This window comes from Amphiura filiformis, chromosome 13 (assembly GCF_039555335.1).
Source record: "Amphiura filiformis chromosome 13, Afil_fr2py, whole genome shotgun sequence".
Taxonomy (NCBI): Eukaryota; Metazoa; Echinodermata; class Ophiuroidea; order Amphilepidida; family Amphiuridae; genus Amphiura; species Amphiura filiformis.
Window position 1 is genome coordinate 14,142,008 of NC_092640.1, and position 23,659 is coordinate 14,165,666.

Here is a 23,659-nt window from a genome sequence, read left to right on the forward strand (position 1 = left end):
ATCCTAGCATTATGACATTTTTCAAAATATATCCATGAAAAAAGCATTTCCCAAAATTTCAGTTGAGTCCGATTTTACGTTTGCGAGTTATGCATGATTACATTTGTGACATGATCTGGTCCATGGGGGCCAAAGGAGGCATTTTTGAAAATTGATTTACTATGATTATTACCTTACAAAAACATAAGGCTATCATATACTGAAAACACCAAAGGTCTACACATGTAGCATACTTGGTTCTTAAGTTATGAAGTTTTGTGATGTCTATTTTCTTATGTATTTTATTGTTTTTTACTCCACATTTTTGACTGTATCTCAATTTCATATTTGCCGCCTAATTGGCCCCCATGGATCAGATCGTGTCACATTTATATGTATTACACTACTCCATAGGCCACTGTGTTGAACTACGTTCTAGCACACCAGAACGTAGTTCAAATTTGGCAATATTTCTGTTAAACGAATTAATCTGCAAGAAATTTCCTGTACTTAAATATTATGTACCCAGAGATTTCCAGTGGTATAAAAATATAAAAAAGTGCGGGGACGAGGCTGGCTGTGGATCACGAAATGCCCTTTTAAAATGTCTAAACAAAACTTCCACTGAATTGTAGAAAAAACAAGCTCTGATGAATAAAAGAGTGGTGCATGTATGCACATATAAACTTGTCAAATATAACATGCTGCTTGCTTTACAATATGAGTATGACAGTACATTGAATAGGATACCTGTCCCTACCAGTCACTTCCATCACCTTGATTGCACACCTGACTCACTATTTGTCAAGCTATCTTAAATTTCTCTCCAAAATATACAAGATTCAGTTACCATGACAATCATGGATTTACGGTGAGTGCAACAATTCAATATACAATGTAGAGGGTAAATTTGTGTCAAGCAAACGCATAATTTGGTGGAACCTCACACTGTGCAATTTAGTGCAACAATGTACGTTATTTCAATTTTCAAAAGTCTATCTCACAAAATAAAATTTGGTTTTTCTTTGTAAAAACTTAATAGACTTGTAGGTCATGCTCAATACCTAATTTGAATGTTTTGATATCAATAGAAATGTATCATATGTGACACAATCTGGTCCATGGAGCCATTATAGGCATGGCAAGAAATTTGAAATTGAGATAAAGGCATGGAGTTTTCAAAATACATTAAAATACATAAGAAAACAGACATCATAGTCCTGGACCCAGTGCCGTGACCTGTACCCGATGGAAGTAGCACTCAGTTGGTGGGCGCGCTTCACATGCCCTCTCGGCCACTTCGCAGCCTCGTCGTAGTTCAAGGATTAGGAACTGAGCCAGTTCTACAGATATCACAAAACTTCGTAACTTTAGAACCAAGTATGCTAGACCTTTGGTTTTTTCAATATACGATAGCCAAAAGTCTATATAAGGTAATAATTATACTCAATTTTCAAATTTGCCTGCTTTGGCCTCAATGGACCAGATCACCAGATCGTGTCACATATAAGATTCTTAAGCTTCCTTAGTTATCACATGCTAGTGAATCACATTATTAGGCCCTATTTTATAATCCCTTTGCTAAATTTTAATACCAGTCATAGGCAATATAGTAATTGATAATTATGGTCAACACACACCTGAAGATTTATCATTCTGAAACATACATGTACCAGCTACAGAATATAATTTATCTATGTTTTTGCTAGTCACCTGAAATAACTGAAAACCCCCTTATTTTAATCTTTATTTTTTTTAAAGGCAGATATGTGACACAACCTGGTCCATGGAGGCCTAAGGCAGCAAATTTGAAATTGAGATATGCACAAATATGTAGTAAAAAACAATAAAATACATAAGAAAATAGACATCACAAAAGTATAATAGCCTAATGTGTTGTTAATCAACCTTTATTCAGGAAATAAAAAATATAAGCAATGCAAGAATACAAGGTAATATATAAGGTAATAAATATAATAGTAACTCAATTTTCAAAAATGCCTCCTTTGGCCTCCATGGACCAGATCGTGTCACATGACATTTGCCTATCAACATACATTACATGTTGATTAAAAATGTTATTTTTAATACCAACTCATTCGAGTGAATCACTACCATGACTAGAGATGCCTTATAATCACAATAAGGGATTGTGGATGAGTATTCTCTGTATTTTGTTTGTATCAGATAATTACGGAGGCCTTATAGTCAAACTAATCAATCAACCTGACATGGTTTTAATATTGGCACTTAACTTTACACCCTCATCCCCCTCAGGTTTTCCACCTTTTTGGGTGGGTGCGGCGTGCCGCACCCACCCTGTATTCTCTGACTATTGACCTACTTTTTCACATGCCGCAGTGTTGAGAAAATATTCGTGCCGGTTATATCCCAAACACCCACAGAGGTGATAGATTACGGCGAGTTTTGTAATTATTACTTGATTTTGATATGTAAGTAATACGATAAAGTCGTCATAGGCAGTAATGTGTTTGTATTAAAAGAAATAACAAAAATAATTATTTAAGTAATAGAAATACTATTTGGAAATTGCAGCAAGATTTGCAGATGTTTTTATTTGAACAGTACCAGTTCACCAGTTTTGCTAGTTTTCCTAATCTTTGGGCTAAATTAATAGCATCGTGAAGGTCATATACCGTAAACGTTCGCCTAATGGCGCTATGGAGTTCATGGAAATGAGAGAGCGCCATCCCTGTAAAAGCCGACTATTATCTCTGATCATTAAGGGTACGTGTAGTTAAAGGGTGAAACCTATAGACACATACAATTATGAACAAGATCGAACACACTTGTTCATGATAATGCGGTAATCATTCACCTGATACGTTGTGGCCCAGTGAGCAGAGCATTAGACTATAGTGTGAGGATAAAGAGAACTTGTGGAGATGATTGATGGTTCGAATCTCATGCAGTAATTTCTGACAGATTATGATGTCTGTCAATGTTTTTTTTCTGATTTGAGGAAATTTTATTCTCTATTTTCTTGATTTTATCTTTAACATTGTTTATGTAATTTTATTATTTTATCTTGTATGTGTCTTTTTTCATGATTCTTTGTTTTTATCGTTTCATTTTAGAGTAACTCAATCCATTCAATCAAATGTTGTAATGAACCTATTTGATTGTATAGGCATTTGTTATGTGTGTGAGACGAACTGTCGCGTGCGACAAGTCTTTCAATTCGCGCGAGTGTCCTTGCCTATGCATCAGTGGTCATAAGAGGTATATCATTTTATTCGAAAGGGGGGGGGTCCCAAATATACGGGGGTCATAAATTCTTGGAAAGAATAATAGGAGGGGGTCATAAAATGTTTTATGACCAAGATGTAGGGAGTCACACGATGACCACAGAAAGTGTGTTATTTTATTCAAAAAGACTGATTTCAATACAGTTTTGGGGTACTTTTGTAAATTTGGGACCCCCTTCCGAAAAAAAATGATAGCCCTCTAAGAGGATTCAAAAGATAACCTCTGCCCCAATAATCCCTAGCTATATTTGTTTGAAACTGTTCCACGGAGGATGTATCATAATAGGCTCAGTCTTCAAATGATATAAATAAAATTTGAATGAGTGAACGAACAAAATCATACAACGACCAACTGAATAGAGGCTGTGCATATGACGAATCATCCCGTAAATATGGCGGACTACTCAAATGCATTCAACAAAAGCATGATTGCATCTACCGCGACAGTTCGTCTCACACACATAACAAAATGCACTACGATCAAATAGGTTGATGACAACATTTGATTGAATGGACTGCACTGCGCCATGATTACCGAAAAGAAACCGGTTCAAATCCTTTGTTTGGAGCCAATCGATAAACGCAAGGCCTCTATAGCTATCGTTGAATACTGGCTAGGATTCCACAACACAATGAGAACATGTTATAAGGCGCTTTGGAAGGCACACAATACCCCAATGGCTTTCCATATTATGTGCACTCAACAACTATTCAGTATCGAAGCCCGGTATCGAAGTTACGTAATGTTACTATGTCAACGGGATCACGCGCTTAAGTAATGAACCACGATCGAAACAATCAGTACACAAAAAAGGCATACCAAAATAGCGTGATCGTAATGATCGCCATACAAACAGTGCTTGGTTCCGATACCATCACGGAGTTACGTAATCTCTTCGTGGTCTGATAGTTATATGATCAATGGTCTGATCTACTTGGGTTCGATCCTTTTAAGAAAAGAAAAAATAGCTGATCATTTATAATGCATAAATGAATAAAGTAATGTAGTTACACAATTTGAAACAATGAGGCCGTTCTATTTTTCAAAGGTCATTTAACTGTTAAATGTAGTGGAATATATCACGCATTGATAGGTAGCAGGTGGAGCAAATTTTGTCAGCGGTTTTTGTTGCCGTTTGTTCGCAGTGCCTATTTATCTAAAAAAAATAAGAAAATTAAAATTAAATTAAAAAAAAATTCACAATATTCGTTCGTAAAATGGGGACAAAATCCAAAAACATTTCTTGACCCTTCTTCACATAAAAGTGGGGACAGAAATACAGACAAGATTCGAACCAGTACCATTCACCATTCAAGGCGCACCCTCTACCGACTGAGCTAACGGGTCAGACAATAGAAGGGTGTAATTTTGAACTGAAGAATATAAAAAAATATGAAGAAATTACAATGTTATAAAAAGATTTACCAAAATGAGTTAGGTATAACGTATGAATCGATTTACAAATTAAGTCCAATGGCACTTTGAGAAAGAATACCCGAAGAAGCCCCAAAACATTTGCTGCTCTAGCAACTAACCTAGTGACCTAAAGTATTGGGTCATGTCAAGATCTTTTTTTCTAAGGCACTATGTCCAGGTTGCTCAATTTAACATACACGTATCCTTAATGCTGTTGAGATTTTACAAGGATGACGCTCTCACATTTCTAAGAATCCAAAAGCGCCATTAGGCGAACGTTTACGGTATATCACTTTATACTGACAGCTTCGGCATGTACTTAAATACAGCCCCGGGGGGGGGGGGGTGACTCCCATTGGGGCCTGTACACCATCCGCGATAATCAACTTTTGAAAAGCACCCTAAAGAAGGATTGAACCCTTGGCTAAAACGACACCCTAAACAGGGATTTCATTCCTAACATCAAATTTCATACCCTAAATTTCATTTCCGCGTATTTAGAAATTGCAATTTTGCTACCCTTTTTTCCAATTTTTCATGATTTTGACACCCTAAACGCGATAGAGATAAATAAAAAAAATAAAAAAACCACCAGAGGTATAGCTCTATGTACGTAATGCTCAGTTGTTGTACATGATCCTGATGTTTGCCACAGGAAAATATAACTGGACACGGTTGAAATTGCAAGAAAATTACTGTAAGGTTTACTACTAGGCCCAATATTTCAGGAAAGGGAACAAAATTTAAATTTAACAATAATGTTTTTAAAGAATACTTGCCAATTAGAGAGGGAATAAACACAAAGATTGACATTTAAATTTTATTGGCAATGGTTTATTACTGCAGTTTGTTACCTTTCTTTGAGCATAATGTAGATTGTAGAGTAAAACCAGGTCATGAAAATATTAGTTTAGGGATTGGTCTTGAATGAAAAATGTGGAAAGTTTTGCATGTTTGCCCCCCCCCCGATTCAATTATCATAGCGTATGGATTATCAAACCCTATGGAATTAAAGGAAGAGCATAATCACAGTTACAACATGGTATATATTTTGTTATGGTAGTTCTGTATTTCATCTTAAATCATTTAGATTAATATAAATCCACAATTTTATTGTTCACTTTTAAATATTATCATGGTTATGAAATAAAATAAGAATATACATTTAAATATTGCTAGTGGTATTGAAATTGATTTCATTATCAAGTTCAACGTTAAAGTCACCAGCGTAAAGGAATGCATTAGTTATAGCGATAAATTGAATTTGTCATCCGGTCCCATATGCTTTGGTTGAAATCACATGATTTCTGACAGTCTTTTGAAGGTATATAGAAATAAAAGGAACAGAAAAATGTCATAATTGTTTTTCCATACAATGTGTGTGCGTCATCACCTATTCATGTAAGAAGTTGAGAATTCTTTAGGGACGCACCATTAAATTCTCAGGGTGGGGGTAGGAAGTTTTTCAAAAAAAAAAAACTTCACCCACTACATGAGCAAAAAAAAAACTTTCCCCACCAACACTAAAAAAAAAATTAAAAAAACTTTCCCCACCAAACTGTGTATAATGCATGAAATTAAAAAAAAAAAAACTTCAGCCGCCTTCGGCGGTGAAAAAAAATTTCTTCCCCCAACCCCAACTTCCTACCCCCCCCCTGAGTATCAAATGGTGCGTCCCTTAGTTCAAAATATGCCAAACTATCTAGACACAAAACATATGACGCACATAACTTTAGCAAAGTAGTATTGCCAAACTTGTAACTACTGGAACAAAATAATAATAAATAAATAAATACATATAAATGAAAAAGTGGGCATTGACCAGTATAAACAAAGTTCATATAGGCTTAGGGAAAGGTGGGCTTGGGGATCATCCCCTGTAACAATTTTGGTGCATGGGCTCAAATACCCTTCAACCCTACACCCAACAATTCCAAGTGATGGATATAATGTCATCATAAACCAGGAAAAATGTTGTTTTTTTTACATATTATTTGCATCTTCCCTAAATTACCCCTTTCCCCTCCTCCTCCCCTACATTCGATATCTTCATCTCGAGCTCTCCTCCCCTTCTCTTTCACTTCCAATGCTCTCTCTCATATGTTTCTCTCTCTCCCGGCCCATATCCCCCTTGCCCTCCACCCCCCCACACACACACCCCCATCACACAATCTCTTCTCCCCTCTATCTTCTACTTTTTGCAGTAAAAATTGCTTCAGTAAAAGTCATTAGGTTATTAGAGGTTCTGGTACATGGGATTAAGGACATGAATCGATTTTGTTTATAGCACCTATACAATTACAATAGTGGCCCCTTTTGTAATGTCGAATGCAAATATTTCGATGGTCTATATATTTTTACAGTGAAATCAGCTTAGGCTATTTCGTAGTCTCAAGTCAATGCTTTCAAACTAAATCAATGCTTTCAAATGTAGACTGCTTTGCTCGACTTCTCTGCTCGTAAATATTGCACTGCGAAATTTAAACATTTCTTTTGTATACTTAGATCAGGTAACTCGAAAATCCTGTAATTTTATTCGTCACACCACTTATAAGAAACTGAAAGCAAAACCGAAACTACCTGTCACAAATGTTTAGTTTTAAACAAAAGGTAGAAACAATGAGTTCGATATCTTGTGATTCAAGTGGTTAGGCAGGACAATAGAAAACCACGTGACCAAAACCAAAACCAAAACCAAAACTAAAACTCAATATTTGAAATGAGGCGATGTCTACGTTTGGAAATCGCAATGTCTCTATTATAGCGCTTACGCATGATCGATTCTGTGTAAGAAAGCCTGTTCAGTTAGCAACCTGGACAACCGATTCTTTTGTTATGCAAGGCTCACTCAGTCATTTAATGTGGCAATACAAACGATCGAATTTGGTGTTGAAATGAGCACCTTTTCAATGTAAAATTAATTTTCTCGGCCAAATGAAAAGCAATCATTTTAATTTTTTCAGTAAATGTCAGGTCAAATTGTAGTGCTTGATACTGTATTTTTTTCAAATCCTAGTGTTAAACTTAGGCGTGAAATTCAGTCATTTCGTGTAAGATTTTCGATTTTGATAGGCTTAAACTCTGCCCGCGAGCCTTTTTTTGGATCAACCTTTTAGCTTTTCAAAGTAATATAGTTCGCTAATGAAGGATTTTTCCCAACTTTCTAACGCACATCACCATGAGCGATATATCATAGTTTTGTCAGAATTTCCGTTTTGATTTCACCATTTTTTACTGCCGGCTGAAAAATTTTCAAAATCAACGCGTGAAATCTAAGGCTAATACTAGCATTGTGGATCGATATCCCTGGGTTTAATGGGAATACCGGCATGGCTACAGTGTTGCCAGAACTTCAATATAGCAACGAAATTCCCAGGCCTAATAGCGCTCCTACTGATCATGTTTATAGCACGACGAGGATCTTTCATCACGTGAGTTATTCGGACCAATGTGTTGAAATTTGCTTCTCCTCAAAACAACTTTGCCCGACAATCTTACATGCAATTGGGCAATATTTTAAACAAAACTTCCTTTTACAAAACATAATATTACGCTGTATGTTTTATGATCAAGCAAACTGTTTGGAACACACTTCCAAATAACCTTCGTAACGCCCCCAGACTTTCGTTATTTAAACGCCAGCTTAAAACCAATCTTTATAAATTGATTGTTTTTATGTTTGTTTGTAAATTTCGTGCTTTACGCGCTTTGAGTTCCTCATCAGAGATTGTGCCTTATAACCCTAACCCCTAAGGGCTTTTCGGCGACGGGAAGGGAAAGAAGGAAAGAATAAAGAGAGAAAAGAAGGAAAGAAGTTGTTCGCTCTGGGTGGGATTCGAACCCGAGACCCCTCGCATGCCAAGCACTCGGTCGGCGACACTTTGCCACGGGTCTTGGGCTTCGCTGGCCAGCGAAACCGTGCCTATATATCACTTATATTAGGACGATTGCGTCATCACACCACGTGGGATGCATGCACGAACAGCGCATATATCAAGTAGTATTTTGTAGTATTCAGGCGGGTTAGGGTTAAGGAAGCCTATACTGAGTTCTCAGGTCATACAAAATTCACCTGGAGATAGGAGGGACAGAAGATTAAAATCCCCTATAATAACACGCTAATTTTTCTAGGTTTGGACCGTGGATTTCATGGACCTCAAGCGTGCGTCACTTAATACGGACTAACCTAGGTAAACAAACAAACAGACAGAAAAAATGGTTTTCATAATCATGGAATTCATATAAATAATAATCACGGGAGCAAATTTTTAAAATTCACCTCATTTACCAGAAAACCCAATTGGGGATTTGGGCTACCAAATCGCTAGTCGGGCAATTTTCATGATCTTTGCTTTTCAAACCTGGATGACAACAATGAAAATATCGACTATTTCTGCTGGTTGCGCACGAGATAAAAGCACTGAGTTTGATATTTTCGGAGCATGAAGGGAAAAAGGGTAAAATAAAAACGGAAATTCTGACAAAACTATAATATATAGACCCACACAATGTGCCTTACAGAGGTGGGAACTATCTTTCTTTAGCAAACTATATTAGTTTGAGACGCTAAAAAATCAATTCCGTAAAAAGCTCGCGGGCGAACTCAAGGCCTATAAAAATCAAAAATATCACACTAAAAGATACAATTTGATGCTTAATTTTAACACCAGGATTAAAAAAAAATTCATAGCAAAAAGGTGTATCTCTGAATTGTGCTGATTTTAACATGTACCGATCGACTTTTAGCGCGACTCGTAACTACCGGGGGCAGGGGGGCAACATGCCCCAGGCGCAGCCCTTACGGGAGGGGCGCCAAATTGACCAATTCAGCATCGATTCTGCGCCCCTAAGCGATGAAAGCTTAAATTTTCCCGCGCTTCGCGCGCATTTCACCGCGATATCAATTGAAAGAACATTTTAAGACCGATATTCAACTTCTGGTAACCAAAATTAATTAGTGGTAGGCCTTATTTGTCCAACATTTTGCGCACTCCGCGCGCAATTGTTGCAAGAATGGGGGGGTGCGCCATTATGTATCCTTAGCCCTGTGTGCCACAGCCCCTACCTACGCCACTGCCCGCGTCTAAGATATTCTCGGGTTGGGGGGGGTTGGGTTAGGGTCGCCAATTTTGTTTCTTGTCCCGGGCGCTACCAACCCTAGTTACGCCACTGCATACAGTCATAGTTAGATTAGAAGAAAGTAAATTAATGACACGAAGCAGATAGAACATGTATTGAGCATTCATCACCATCAGTCGTCTGCGGAGCAGGCGACTACAAGCTTTCTCCAACTATTGCGATCTTGGGCAAGCGAAACAATTTTGTTTGGCTGCAGTATCCCTTCAGTATCTCCCAGGAGGTGCTGGACATACTGTAAGTACAATGTGCGCGGCCGTACCGGTTTCCTCTTCCCGTGTGGTGGAATATAAAGGGCATATTCTTTCACAGGCTCGTCATCTTCAAGACGCAGTATATGGCCGAGAAATTTGAGTTGATGAATCTTGACTCTGGCAACCAGTGGATCTTGGAGTGGTGTTGGTCAGATTGTGGATGGTTTCATTTGGAATCCGATCCACACGCTTGATGTTTAACATGACTCTCTAGCAAGATGTTGCAAAGGCGTTTATCTTTGATATTCCATAATGCCGCAGCACTGAAAAAACGACGGACCTGTTGATGGAGTCGAAGCCTTCTTTGAAGTCCACAAAAGTGACTGTCAAGGGAAGTTGGTACTCCTTGAAGCCTTGCATGATCCTCCTCAAAATGTGTATTTGCTGAGCACAGCTGCGACCTGATCTAAAGCCAGCCTGGTTGCTTCTCAGTAAAGGATCAATGTAAGGTCGGATCATGTTCAAAAGGATCTTGTTGTACACTTTTGCGGCAATGGACATAAGCGAAATACCACGGTAGTCTGTCATTAGAGAGGTCGCCTTTCTTTGGTAGAGGAATGATTACATTTGTGACCCACTCTTTGGTAGAGGAATGATTATATTTGTGACCCATTGACGTGGCGGTGTCAGCGTTGAGAATACTTCCATGCAGAATTCGAGAATCGTATCAATCATGCTATCCTCTCCTTTCTGAAGTGCTTCAGCAGTTATAGCACAGTCCAATGCTGCTACCTTGTTGGTCTTCATGGCTGCTATCGCTTCGACTACTTCTTCACGAGTTGGGGGCACAGTGATGATAGGACGATCTTCAACAGCTGGTGCAGTGAGTTATAAAGCTGCTGTGCCACTGTCGTTGTTAAGGAGTGAGCTAAAATATTCCTTCCATTCCTCAAGCAGTTCATGGTCACTGTTTGGGGCTGGTCCTTGAGTTCTTCCCAGAAAGGGAGTGTATGATTTTCCAGGTGGTGGTGTAATTCCCCATCTCATTGGCCAGCTTCAGGTCGTCGTCATCTTTATAAGAGTTGTTAAGGCTGGTGTTCAAGTCCTTCCATCTTTCTCTAGCTTGACGAGACTTTGAAATGGAGTACCGCTTTTTGGCCTCATCCCTTTCAAGTTTAAGTCTGATAGTTGAATCTGATGGTTGAAACTTGGCAGTCCGCTTGGCTCTTGCTTTCCAATAACTTTCTCAGCAACTTAACCAGTCTATAATATCGAATTGATTAATTCGAATTAAACAATTCATTGATGTTAGCACTGGGTAGTAGCCATTACTGCCAGTAGACAGGAAATCTAGAAAGTTGACCTCAACGCTGTAGGTGGTCTTCCTGTACTTTTGAATGGGACAGCAGTAACCTTGGGCATGTTTTAGACCAACATTTTGGATTTTTCAGATTTTTTTCTAAGTTTGTGAGAGCATAACAAGACTATCCGTCGATGGAATTTTATTTCCGTCGGTAGATATTTTTAAAATTAAGTTTTTCATAACATATTAAAAAGACAGAGACCCTTGATGTATAATAAATTAGCTAGGTAAGTTTTGAGTAACCTTGATGAAAATTATCAAAAAAGTGCCTATTCAATTGTGTGGGTACGGTCCATCACCTGTCACTTGGTAGTCTCGTAACATGTCTAATGGCGCTGCCCATGGCCACTCGATGAATTGTTTAATTCGAATTAATCAATTCGATATTATAGACTGTTAACGAACCGCAGTTTCAAAGGTCTCCTACCTATCAGAGATGGGTGTGGCATCATCCATGCTTAAGACCTGGAATCTGTTTGATAGCTCCAGCTGAAATTCCTCATTTGTATCAGGATCTTGCAACTTCTTCCAGTTGAATTTTGAAAAATCAAAACCACTAATCTCTCCAATTAGCTCCTGCTGATTTCCCATTTATAGAACTATCAAAAAGTGTGCCAACAGGTTTCATAATAACATTATTACATAACAATTTTCTATCTTTTGGATTGTCTACTGTGGTTTATCATTGGGGTGGGCTTGTCCAGCTGGAAGTGTGATTGACCAAAGGGGGGTAATTATCAAGAATTGGGCCTGGATTCACCCCCTTTTTCGTAGCAAAAGCCAACTATACAGCTCCCTTAGTACACTTTCATTTTAGTTTCCCATCAAGATTTCAACCCGGATCGCCGTAGCTAGTTCTCTCCCTTGAAATTTCAAAGGCAAGGGCCCGGAGGACCCTTGGATTTTTGTTCTTATTTCGAGGCCTTAAAAACAACACACATTCTGGGACACATTCTGGGTAATTTTTCTTTAAAATTTCAACACACGTGTATAGTAGGGTGCATCTATAGCCCCCATAGTTTGCATTAAGGGCTGGGGTATGAACGTTTGGACAGTATTTATTTTGGGACATTAGAGCACATCAGACATATCGAATTGCATTCTAAATATGAAGAATGTCATTCTGATATCAAATAATTTTGATTTTTTTTTATTTTCAATTTAATACACATTTTATGGCAAATCATTAAAAATTGATATTTTGGATATTTAACAGTACTTGAAGTAAACTTTATAAATCTGATGATTTATACTTAAAGTGTATGTAGGTGGGATGAAAAGCCGACGATCAATTGAAAATTTTGACCTTTCGTATTGAAGATATGGATTTTTTCCCCAAAACACCAAAAAAAATTAGGTCTTTTTGGGAAAAAAATCCATATCTTCAATATGAAAGGTCAAAATTTTCAATTGACCGTCGGCTTTTCCTCCCTGCTACATACGCTTTAAGAATATATCATTAGATTTATATAATTTACTTCGAGGACTGTTATATATCAAAAATTTGAAAAATATCAAATTTTTATAATTTGTCATAAAATTTGTATTATATTGTGATTTTAAAAAATGAAAATTATTTGATATCAGAAAGACATGCTTCGTATTCAGAATGCAATTCGATAGGTCTGAGGTGCTCTCATGTCCCACAAAAAATACTGTCGAAACTCAATAAACGCTCATTTTGGATCCCTTAACATGTTCCACTTGTCCCAAAACTAATCCCTACCAAATTTTATTTAATTTGGAGTTTGTCTTATGGGGCCACCACAGGCTTGAAGTCCGAAAATGGGCTTGTCCATTGAAACGTGTAGTAAAGTGAACTTTGCACTCTAAAAACACACTAATATCCTACAATGCATGTAATGTGTAAATGGAAAGAAGAGGGCCATATGAAACTTAACTTTAATACTCTGCTGTGGGATTTGTTTCTTGGATATTCAGATGAGGGTCAAAGGTCAACAGAGTTCAATGTCAACAAGGTCAAAGGTCAACCAAACAAGGTCAAAGATCAACAATAAACATATAAATAACAATCAGAGCAAAGTAATACTGCATGTTGTGTAAATCATTGGTCTTCTTTTTTATCAGTTCTTCCAATAAGATCTTGATCAAGGATTCCACACCTTAGGAAGCGATGATGCAATAATATCAGTTAAATTCAAGCAACCTGGAGCTTTCCACAAAGCCAGGTGGATGGCAAAGCAACTTTACTCAGTAAAGATCTGTTTGCTTGAAGCCCAGATATCACAGCTGTCACAAGGTACCATAACAGCCGCCCACATCAAGTGCCCAAAGTGAGAGAATTTGTTATCTTCGCCACTCTGCTGATCTACAGAACTGTGGTGGTTGACCTGCACTTCAGCTGATGATGCCCCATGGCATGATCTCAATCTGTTTCACAAGTTGCTCATGTACATGTATGAGGCCCGGGGTATGAGGCTGTGAATCCAGCCATTTTTTCAAGTGCAATTAAAGCTTTGAAGCATCACCTATGGTACAGGACAGGACAGGAGAGATGGTGCCCTGCCCCTGGCACTGTTTAGTGATATAGTGCCCATGCACAGATGAGCGACGTGCACTCGCTGATAAACTCCTTGCAGTTAAACCTGCAGTAGACAGCTTAGTACCTAAGAAGCGGATTGGATTAACCTTTGGAAAGCCTGAGTTTCCAACCAACATCACCGTGCACCGCTGCAACATCTCTTGGAGACTTGGTCAATGAGGACTCATGGTTTTTCACTGAAGATGTTGATACATGGTCAAATTCTCCAGCATATCAAGAATCCTTTGCCAACATTGGAGCCATCAATGTTATCAATGACTGTGCACTGTGCAGAACGCGGTGTAAAGTTTAGCGCGGACTTCTTGGATGCAGCAAGAACGGAAAAGCACTACCAAAATACACTACAAGTTGTTGAACTAAGCCACAAGAATGAACCAAATCTCAGAAAGCGCAAATCTAACACTGATGATTAAAACCAGACTCCTCAAGAAGCACTGAACTTCATAAATGAAAGTATTCATGAAAAATAATGACTGGTACAGGTTGATATATTGTTTGATTTATCATCTGATCATGGATATTGTCAACATATTTTACGTAGGCCTATATTATTATGAATGAATGAATTATTACAAATGTACAAGATCGAAAATAACATGAAATGTAGTATTTCAATTTTGCAAAAACGTGGGAAATCATTTCAAAACGAGTTTTGGAGTTAACAAGCGGGAAAATAATGGATTTAATATTAAAAAGTTCGTAGTTTAAGCTAGTGGTTTGTAAGATCTAAAAATAACCCTTTTTCGAACCGCTCCGGGAAAAATTTTCAGTGTGGGTAAAGTCAAGTCTAAATAACTAAAAAAATAGTAATTAAAATGGAATAGAAAAGGGAATAGACCTCAACCCGTGACAAGTGGGAGATGGATCACCGCTGTGAATGTAAGGCCTATGCTTACGCTCATTATGTACGGGTAGATTGCGGGGCAGTTTGGCTTCAGCGCCGCCGCGGCCGTCCATGCATGATTTTGCGTGAACTGTACGTCATTGTATTATAGACATTGTACAAGGAAGGTATGTAATTTTTAACATAATGATGCGAATTAACGAATGAATAAATATATACTTATATAAATCGTAACTAACCGTCTCATGAATATGGAAGTCATGTTCTTTGGTATAGCTGGAAAATTGGATAGGTTTTTTCCTTCTACTAAATAAAAGGAGAACTGAAGCACTTTATAGTTGGCAAATTTGGAGAAAAAAATATATATACAATAATTATTAAATAATAGGCCTATAATATTGAGTTATTCACATAGACAGGAATTTAGGCCATATAATGTCATTTTGATCTATTTATTCTATAAATAGTAGTACAAGATTGGTGGTGAACTTCCAGATAAATCAATATTGATTCTCGTCACGCACTGAGTACTGCCTATTGTCATGTTTGTTGTTTTGTAAGTGGTACTCGAAGTATTCTGATAAGTCGATACTTGATTTGAAAAGAGTGATAGCTCGATCAATTGCCGTTTTAAAGTAAAATCGGAAACTTGCTATCCGATGTTATGATATTACAGTTACGAAATTGTCTTCAAAATCCGCAGTGCAAGAGCCGCATATCGGCATTGACATCAGACTTTGTACTGCCGAAAACGGACAATCGCATCAGATTCGTTTACGTGTCGCCCCTAATAGGGAGTGCTGAAAATAGCATTTTATGATTGTAAAACTCTTTTACGTAAGGCAGCTATTACTTGATACAGCAATCAAGACTACAAACATCTGCCATTTACAAAAAAAATATGCAAATGCTTTGGAAATGGTATAAAATATCTTTAAATTGATGCACTTAACAATATTGAGAATACAGCAGCTATAATAAACCACACAAAGTATATGAATCAAAATAGGCGCCTTATGAAATTGTGGTATAACTTATTATAAATGTTCTGATGGCCGGTGGCCCCATAGGACGAGGTCCGATTTCGATGAAATTTTGTGCGAGGTATTTATTTTGATAGTGGAACACATTTATGCTATGGACAAAAATCAGGGTTAACATTTTAAAAATAGGGGGGCTATAGATGCACCCTAGTGTATAGTGCATATTATGTATGTTTACCCCCACTTTATTAAAACCTGAAACACAACATCAACACACATTTTGGGACTTAGAAATTATTGTACAGCCCCTTATCGGTTGTTGGACAACAGGAGAAACCCATGAGGAATAACGTACTTACCTTCCAGCAATCGGAACGTTGCTTTGCGGTGAATAGGCAAGTCTAATAGGAAGATGATTATTCTGCAAAATATCATACAACTTTGCAACTAATTCACCCCCTACTCCAACTATTGACTTTGGGTGCCACAGGACAGATTCATTTAAGAATCGTAAGTTGTTCAATAATTCCTCTACACCTTGTGAAGCAGTGTCGTTTTGTAACGTAGTAACAACGCGTCCTAGCCTCTCGCCGTTGATCGTCATAATATCTGTCTTGAATCCCACATCATTAACATATTGTTTGATGGGAGCCAAGTTGTTTCTGATAACGAAATCATGTGCGTCAATTTCCATTCCACATCCACTGTCCAATAGAATTCCTCCATTACCAACTACTGCACACGTTCCTTTACCGCGGATTCCCAACATATCGGTGATCTTTAACACTCTTGTCACACGATCATTATTGGCTAGTTTGGTATGATGTATCTTTGTACGACTAACCTTTAACTTTATAAAATAGTCTTCCAAAAACATCATTGGAACATTAGGCTTGTAGATTTGTATAGCATTTGTCAGTCTCAGTCTTTGCTGGGCCTTTGATCTGACACGGATTAAAAATGAGAAAATAGGGTTTACTGTGATTTGAATGTTGGTCTACTTATACGCATTAGGGGCTGTGCAATAATTATGAACCCTGGAAGAGGGTAAAATTTGTGTGTGTGTGTGTGGGGGGGGGGCAAGACATTTTTTGCGAGCCGAAGGGGGGGCATTTTTGGCAAGCCTGGGGGGGGGGCAAGCGATTTTTGGCACATATTTATGGGGCTCTAAAAAAGGGGGGTGTGTGCAACAGATTTTTGGCGAGCCATTTGGAAATTTCATAATATTATTGCACAGCCCTGATTATGATAGGGGTAGGGTGTACTCGGGCTTCGAACGGGATCTGCTGGTGAAATAAGGAGATAAAAAGGAATTATCAATCGAAGGTGAAAAACACGCCATGGGTCACGGTTTTCCAGTTATCGAATATTCCGGCTAATTCCTGGGATACGGATGGTGTTCAATTCCCGTTGCAACAATACTCCTCTAGTCACAGGTACCTTAAACTCGTCCTTGGAACACGTAGTTCATCCTCGGTACCCATACCCCTAAACCCGTGCTCTGTACCCATACCCCTAAACCCGTCCTCTGTACCCATAACCCAGCCATTTCCCCTTGCTCCGTCTTTGGAACCATAATCCCGTCCCTGTTAAGGATGCAAAAACGACAAGAATGCGAAACATTCCCGCATGCTGGCGAATACAAGGTCCTTTTAAATCTATGCTATTTAAAGCCCGATTTAAAGACCCATTCAGTGATTTGCTCATCCGGACGATCGTAGAAATCATCAAAATTAAAGTATTGGTACCTTTATCATTATCAAAGATATGCTTACACAGCCTGCTAGTGATTCAGCCGAAAGCCGTGTATTTAAGATGATTTTCATGAATCTGTAGGCCTATATACTGACAGTATACAAATTAGCTACATGTATTTTAATGGGGCTTCAACTTCAACTTTAATACTGCCGTAATCTTCGTTTTTGCCAAAATTTTCATACTCCATACTTTTCATACTTTTCAAAACTTATCCATTACTTTAAATCAATGTATAAACAATTTTGATTTGTTTACACTTTCGCTGGGATCAGGCTGAATGGGACCTGTTACAAAAATACACGATTCATGCCTTTAGCGATCACAACAAGACAGCTTTGCACTGTACCACACACGTGATAATGCCGCCTTCAGCAGTGGCATAACTAGTAGGGGGGGTGGCAGGGGCTCGTCGTGGCCGTCGCTCGTCATGGCCGTCGGTTCATGTAAGGCCGTCGGTAGACGGAAGGCGTTGGTGAAAAAAAAAATGGGTTTACAATAGACTATTTTTAACCCAGGGTGACAGAAAAAGGGGAGAAAATTATATTAAAATTATGAAAAAATTGTGAATTAAACATAAAAAGTTTGTGTTTTTCTGTTGGTATCGCTTATCATCCTTTTTTTTTTTTTTTTTTTTTTTTGCTCTTCACTTTTTCAAACCATGCAACCATTTTTGGGTCAACTTCCGTCGTCAAAAAATCTTTCCGTCGGTACATTTACAAGTTGTGCCCCTCCGGTTCCAAAATCCTGGCTACGCCACTGGCCTTCAGTCAGTCAATAAAATGCAAACGGATGATTTTAATTATCTCGAATTCGTCAATATGAGAAACCCACCATTGATGATTTAGTCAGAATAAATTATGATTGGCTCACCTGGCTGAGGTTGCAGCTTCATGATTGTAGTTTGTAAAAAGACCGTCTGCTATTATCCCTGTCTTATTCACAGGACTGTTATTTCTGTAATAATGATAAGAGAGAATAAGCCCAATAGCCATTGTAACTTCCGGTTAATTTGGGATACTTTGACCTCTGACATATCGGGGAAATTGCTGTAATTATTATAAATTAATTTATTATTTTCATAATGCTATCATTAAAAATATTTAAATAATTTGTTTATTCAATAATAATGTTTTGTGGGTTTGTTTTCATTCTTGTAAAACATTTAAGATTATATTTTGTACGCACAAAAACAATTTTTTTCTGAATTTTCCCAATAGGTCAGAGGGCAAAGTGTCCCAAATGTGCAAAAACTGTCCCACAATGCATTGCAAACTTCCAATGCTGATTTGGCTTATTTGAGATCTAGTGGAGACAATACTAGTCTTGCCATTCTACGCACAAAACGCCTCGCCTTTGGAACTATCTGCCCATTGACAATCGCCAAATACCTCCCATGCATTTAAGAAATCTCTTTCACCAGCTCTTCCCGGAAAGTTAAATTTATTCTCGCCTCATGAAAGTGAGATTGTCAACTGTTTTTATTATGTTAATAGTTAAAGAAGTATGTCGTGATCCTAGCATTAACTTTCTATAACATTTTCTGTAGATATCTTATAAACTTATTCCCAAAATATAGGCGATTTATGACTGCTCCTTAGATTTTCCGAAAATTCATTAAATTTCAGTTTTTGCTAAATTTTGACAAAATTAATTGTTTTAAATGGTATTTTTTAGGTTTTAAATGAAAAAAAAGGACACTGTTCTGTAACCTAATTAAACAACAACAAAAAAACAAAAAAACATTAAAATGTCAGTTAAATGGTCTTTTATAGCTGTTTTTATTCAAATTGTACCCCCATTTTCCGGAAAGTAACGAAGATTTCAGGAAATCAATAATTTGAATATCTCAGTAACGGAAAAAGAATGAATGTGAAACAAACACCAAAAGATGTTTTTTAACTTGTTTAATACGTCCATATAAAAATCAATTTCGGCATCTAAGCTCTTCATATGTGACCCGGCAGCACAAATGAGCCGTAAATTCCCTAAATTGTATTCTGAGTTACGGTGTAAAATGTGTACGAAGGTCGTATTCATCGGTTACTTAAGCTGGCCCGACATCTGTCTTATTTTGGTAGTCAAAACTAATCAATAATCCTATTGTTGAAGTGGATAGTAAGCTTCTACCTTAGATGGCTATAGAACTTTTAATAGCTCTGGTCTTTGTTTGCTTTTGCTAAATCCTGTTCAAGTGGTGGGTTACCAGGCATTGTATTTTGTACAGGTATGCATAACCAACAATTAACAATGAGAGAACTTTCTTAAACCTCGTTGACTTGGGGATGATTTGAAATGACCGCCAATTATGACTGTTTGATATTTATTGCCAGCAATGTGGGAAAAGAGACACATGTAAAAACGTAAAAAGCTATAATTTTGTTGAAGGAGCAAAGTTTAACAAACCATAACCCCGCTTCTGGATATCGTTTGAAGTCAAATGATATACCATTTTAAAGTTTATGATGTTTATTTTTAAACACGAAATAAAACAAAATTGACCGGGGAGGAATTTACGGCTCATTCGCCGTGGACGGTCACATATGGTCGAATCCAACGAAAAGTGTACACGGCATGTTCAGGGCCATAACTTAAAAGTATTTGGCATTCGTTTTTGTATTGTGTTTATTCGCCTTGATCATACGCTTCGCGCCATATATAATAAGACCCACTTCTGTGAAAAACTTAGACACAGAGACCCCAAAACATGCTATTTTTACCAATTTTTTCAAAATATTTCTTAAAGTATTTTTAAAAACATCTAAATCAGTTATGAAACGAAGTCATTGGGTTGAATCTAAATTGATTTCCTGAAAGGTGTGCATTCAAAGATTGCCAATTGTTCAATTTTTCACATATTTGTACATAATTATGAATTTTTTGTGATAATTTTTTGAGTGGTATTTTTTACATTACCTACGAATACAATTTTTCATAGCACTAGATATATCTTTAAAAAATGGAAATCACTAATAAATGCGCAATTGATACAAGCTTTGATATGTCCAATACTGAAATGCATTGCATTCGGACATCTTTATTATTGTGTTTAGCTGCCAGAAATTCTAAATGGCACAAAGGTAGGTTTGGTAAAAATATGCATTACCTCCGAATACATGTTAAAAACTGTGTCATTTCCACAAACTGAGAGAATAGAAAACAATAGTTAAGCAATAGGTGCAGGGTAATACACTCTTTATTTCTACCAAGTTTCAATAGCCTGCGTTTAAATATTTCTGAGATGTCAACAAAAAAAGCGAGTATTCGTAGGTAAATTTCGGTAACCGAATGTTACCTACGAATACAATTTGACATCATGATAGTATTGTGAAACACCGCCATTCATACCAATGCCCATATTGGTGCATAACGAAGGCCTGTATGTTTGCTATCAAATCATATGTCAATGAAAGTTGCGAATTCACATATATGCCCACCATGCAAAACTGAATACAGCTTAATTGTTAAAAAATGTGTACTGAAATAGACGACGGTCTGCTCATTTGAAAGAAAAATCAGATTCGAAGAAGATTAGAAGGGGATAAATACTTGGATTTGTCAGCTGTCATGTGCGTTTCATTTTAAACGTTTACCGACCTTCTGGTTTCTGAGTAATTTATGTCCAAATTATTCGAAGGTAACTTTTGACGTTTTCGCTTAAGTTTACCTACGAATACCATGGACAAAAACGACTTTTCTCATTGTCTCATGATCTAGACAACACAGTGGTGGACCCTAGTATAAAGCTAATTATAGTTGCCCTCAAACGAAAGGCCACAAGACGTAACTGACTCCAAGATGGACTTCACAAGTCTGCAATAACGGTTTTAAGCGATTTGTGTGCAATTAAGCAAATTAAAGTCACTTTAATGCCTTTGTTTCTTACTTCAATCCTCTTTCAACCACTGTGAACCGACATTAAATATACATGATAGGGTCTCAAGTATCAATAAACGCACATAAAGAAAATAACACATTCAAAGTGCTTTATAATATGAAGATTTGATTGCAATATCCACCAAAAGTCTAATTCTTACCTACAAATACTGAAATGTTACTTACGAGTACAGCATAAATATACATGACATGCGTAATGAAGTGTCCCTACCAATGGAAATTAATTGTCAAAAACTTTAAGCGGTACCCCCGGACAATATTATTACCCATATACGGATTCATTCAACAATTATTTATTATGTAAATTTGCTGTTTAACTACTTGTTTATCAAAATGAAGTGTTCAAAATCTTGCTAAAAGTATCAAAAAAAATTTGATCTAAAGTAAAAGCACTTATTCATTTGGACGTACCATCTGAACAAAATCTAAAAACTACCATTGTATTCATTCATTATCATAATAGCAAAATTTGAACCTCTAAACTCAATATAGAAATTGTTAAATCGCTCACGTTACCTACGAATACCCGGGTTTCTTCACCTATCATTTTATAAAGCATTAGGTGTATGCGTATAATTCCCAATATTCCTGAAAACAGATATCCCACTCGTTCTTACACAATATGTAAATTTATTCATACTCATTTGATAAATAAAATACAGAAACTGACCTAAACTTCGTTTTCAAAAATAAACTAGCATAAATTGACTAGGGTCATATTGATCGCGTTATAAAAATAAAAACAAGTATTTTCTGGTTGAGCTAGCATTTTCCTGACACCCCGTGGTCTACATTACACGAAAAAAAAGTGTTAATGGGAATATTCCATTTGTTTTAGGTTGATTAGTATTGCGATAGTGAAAGCATCCTAGTGGTATTCGTAGGTAACATTGGGTTTTGATGTCACATTTACTATCACACATCCTGGATTTATTTTTCAAGATTAGTGATGGCACTTTTGGTTCCTATAAGGCCAACATGCCATCAATCAATGGGCAAAAGGAAAAAAATGTGGAGACATTTTTATTTTGGACTTTTATTTTTGGCCCGTGGACACTTTTGGTTGGATTCAACCATATGTTTAAGAGAAACATCACCGAATGAAACATAATTATTTGTATTTGAGCACATTCAAATAATGATATCTGTACTGAGTGCTATATGAGGGTTATGCACACAGTTTCAAGTCAATGTACATGTAGTTATGGAATACCACTGACAAACCTATATATAATGAGTAGCGTTGATATGGAATGATTCATGTTATAATGTAGCTGACTAACTACAGTCAGTTTACTCTGAAGTACAAAGTACCGACGCGGACGCACACATTGTGCCGACTTTGAAGGCACGAATACATCAGCAGAGACGCAGCACGACGCACTGTTTACGCGCTGTATACGCGAGCGTTGTCACTTTGTACTTCAGAGTGGACAAACTGTATGCATTACTTTGTGGCCAAAGCACACCTGTGTAAGACAGCGTTGTCACGTGAAGTTACCAATGTTGTAGCCGCACTTATTTCCGTGTACCAACGAATAGAAAACAGTGTCAGAAATAGCAAATAAAATACAGATACGAACAGAAATACCGTAGAAACCCGTCTATAAGGAATAGAAGCGACTGTGATGATAGCATATTTCACGCTAGCGCCCTCCACAATATTATATCATTATGGAATTTGAGCAAATCATTTACCGACACAAGCAGGTATACAATGTATTATTTTATCTTTATTTCGCATCTCACGAGCATAGCTCACTTGGCAAGGCATAAGACTTTGGTTCTTTAGATCGGAAGATGGTGAGTTCGAGCCTCATCACGGTCACACAAACTTTTATAAACAAAATATTGTTCAAACTTTTCATTTATATTTTCTTGCATTTTCTAAAGATTTTTCGTGATCATTTTTTTTTCATATTTAGTTTATTCTATTGTTTTTCTTTTATTGTTTCTTTTCTTTGTCTTTTTTCTTGTTTAATTTTATTTTTTCTTTTTTTTTCTTTGATTCATATAATATTGGCAGGATAAGGAGAGGAGGGAACTAAAGACCCATTCAGTGATTTGCTCATCCGGACGGTCGTAAAAATCATCAAAATTCACCTTTGTCATTGTCATAGATGTGGTAACATAGCCTGCTAGTGGTTCAGCAGAAAATCGTGTGACACATAATATACATTTGGCTACATTTTATTATACGATAAATACGAATTTATTAAACATGGTAACAAATATTCTCTAGCAGATCGGTTATACGAT

The 23,659-nt window shown here is 37.1% G+C and overlaps 1 protein-coding gene across 1 annotated transcript in view; it reads right to left on the minus strand.

Moving 5' to 3' along the window:
- Positions 1 to 22,984, minus strand: part of LOC140168026 (alpha-2,8-sialyltransferase 8B-like) — a 60,832-nt gene extending 37,848 nt beyond the window's left edge. Inside the window, exons 1-3 of the mRNA XM_072191330.1 lie at positions 22,870 to 22,984; positions 18,377 to 18,460; positions 16,108 to 16,692 (exon numbers count right to left, since the gene is read on the minus strand). Of these exons, the coding sequence (XP_072047431.1) occupies positions 16,108 to 16,628 (521 nt within the window). The 5' untranslated portion in view covers positions 16,629 to 16,692; positions 18,377 to 18,460; positions 22,870 to 22,984. The remainder of the gene's footprint in view (positions 1 to 16,107; positions 16,693 to 18,376; positions 18,461 to 22,869) is intronic.
- Between the last annotated feature and the right edge of the window lie 675 nt (positions 22,985 to 23,659).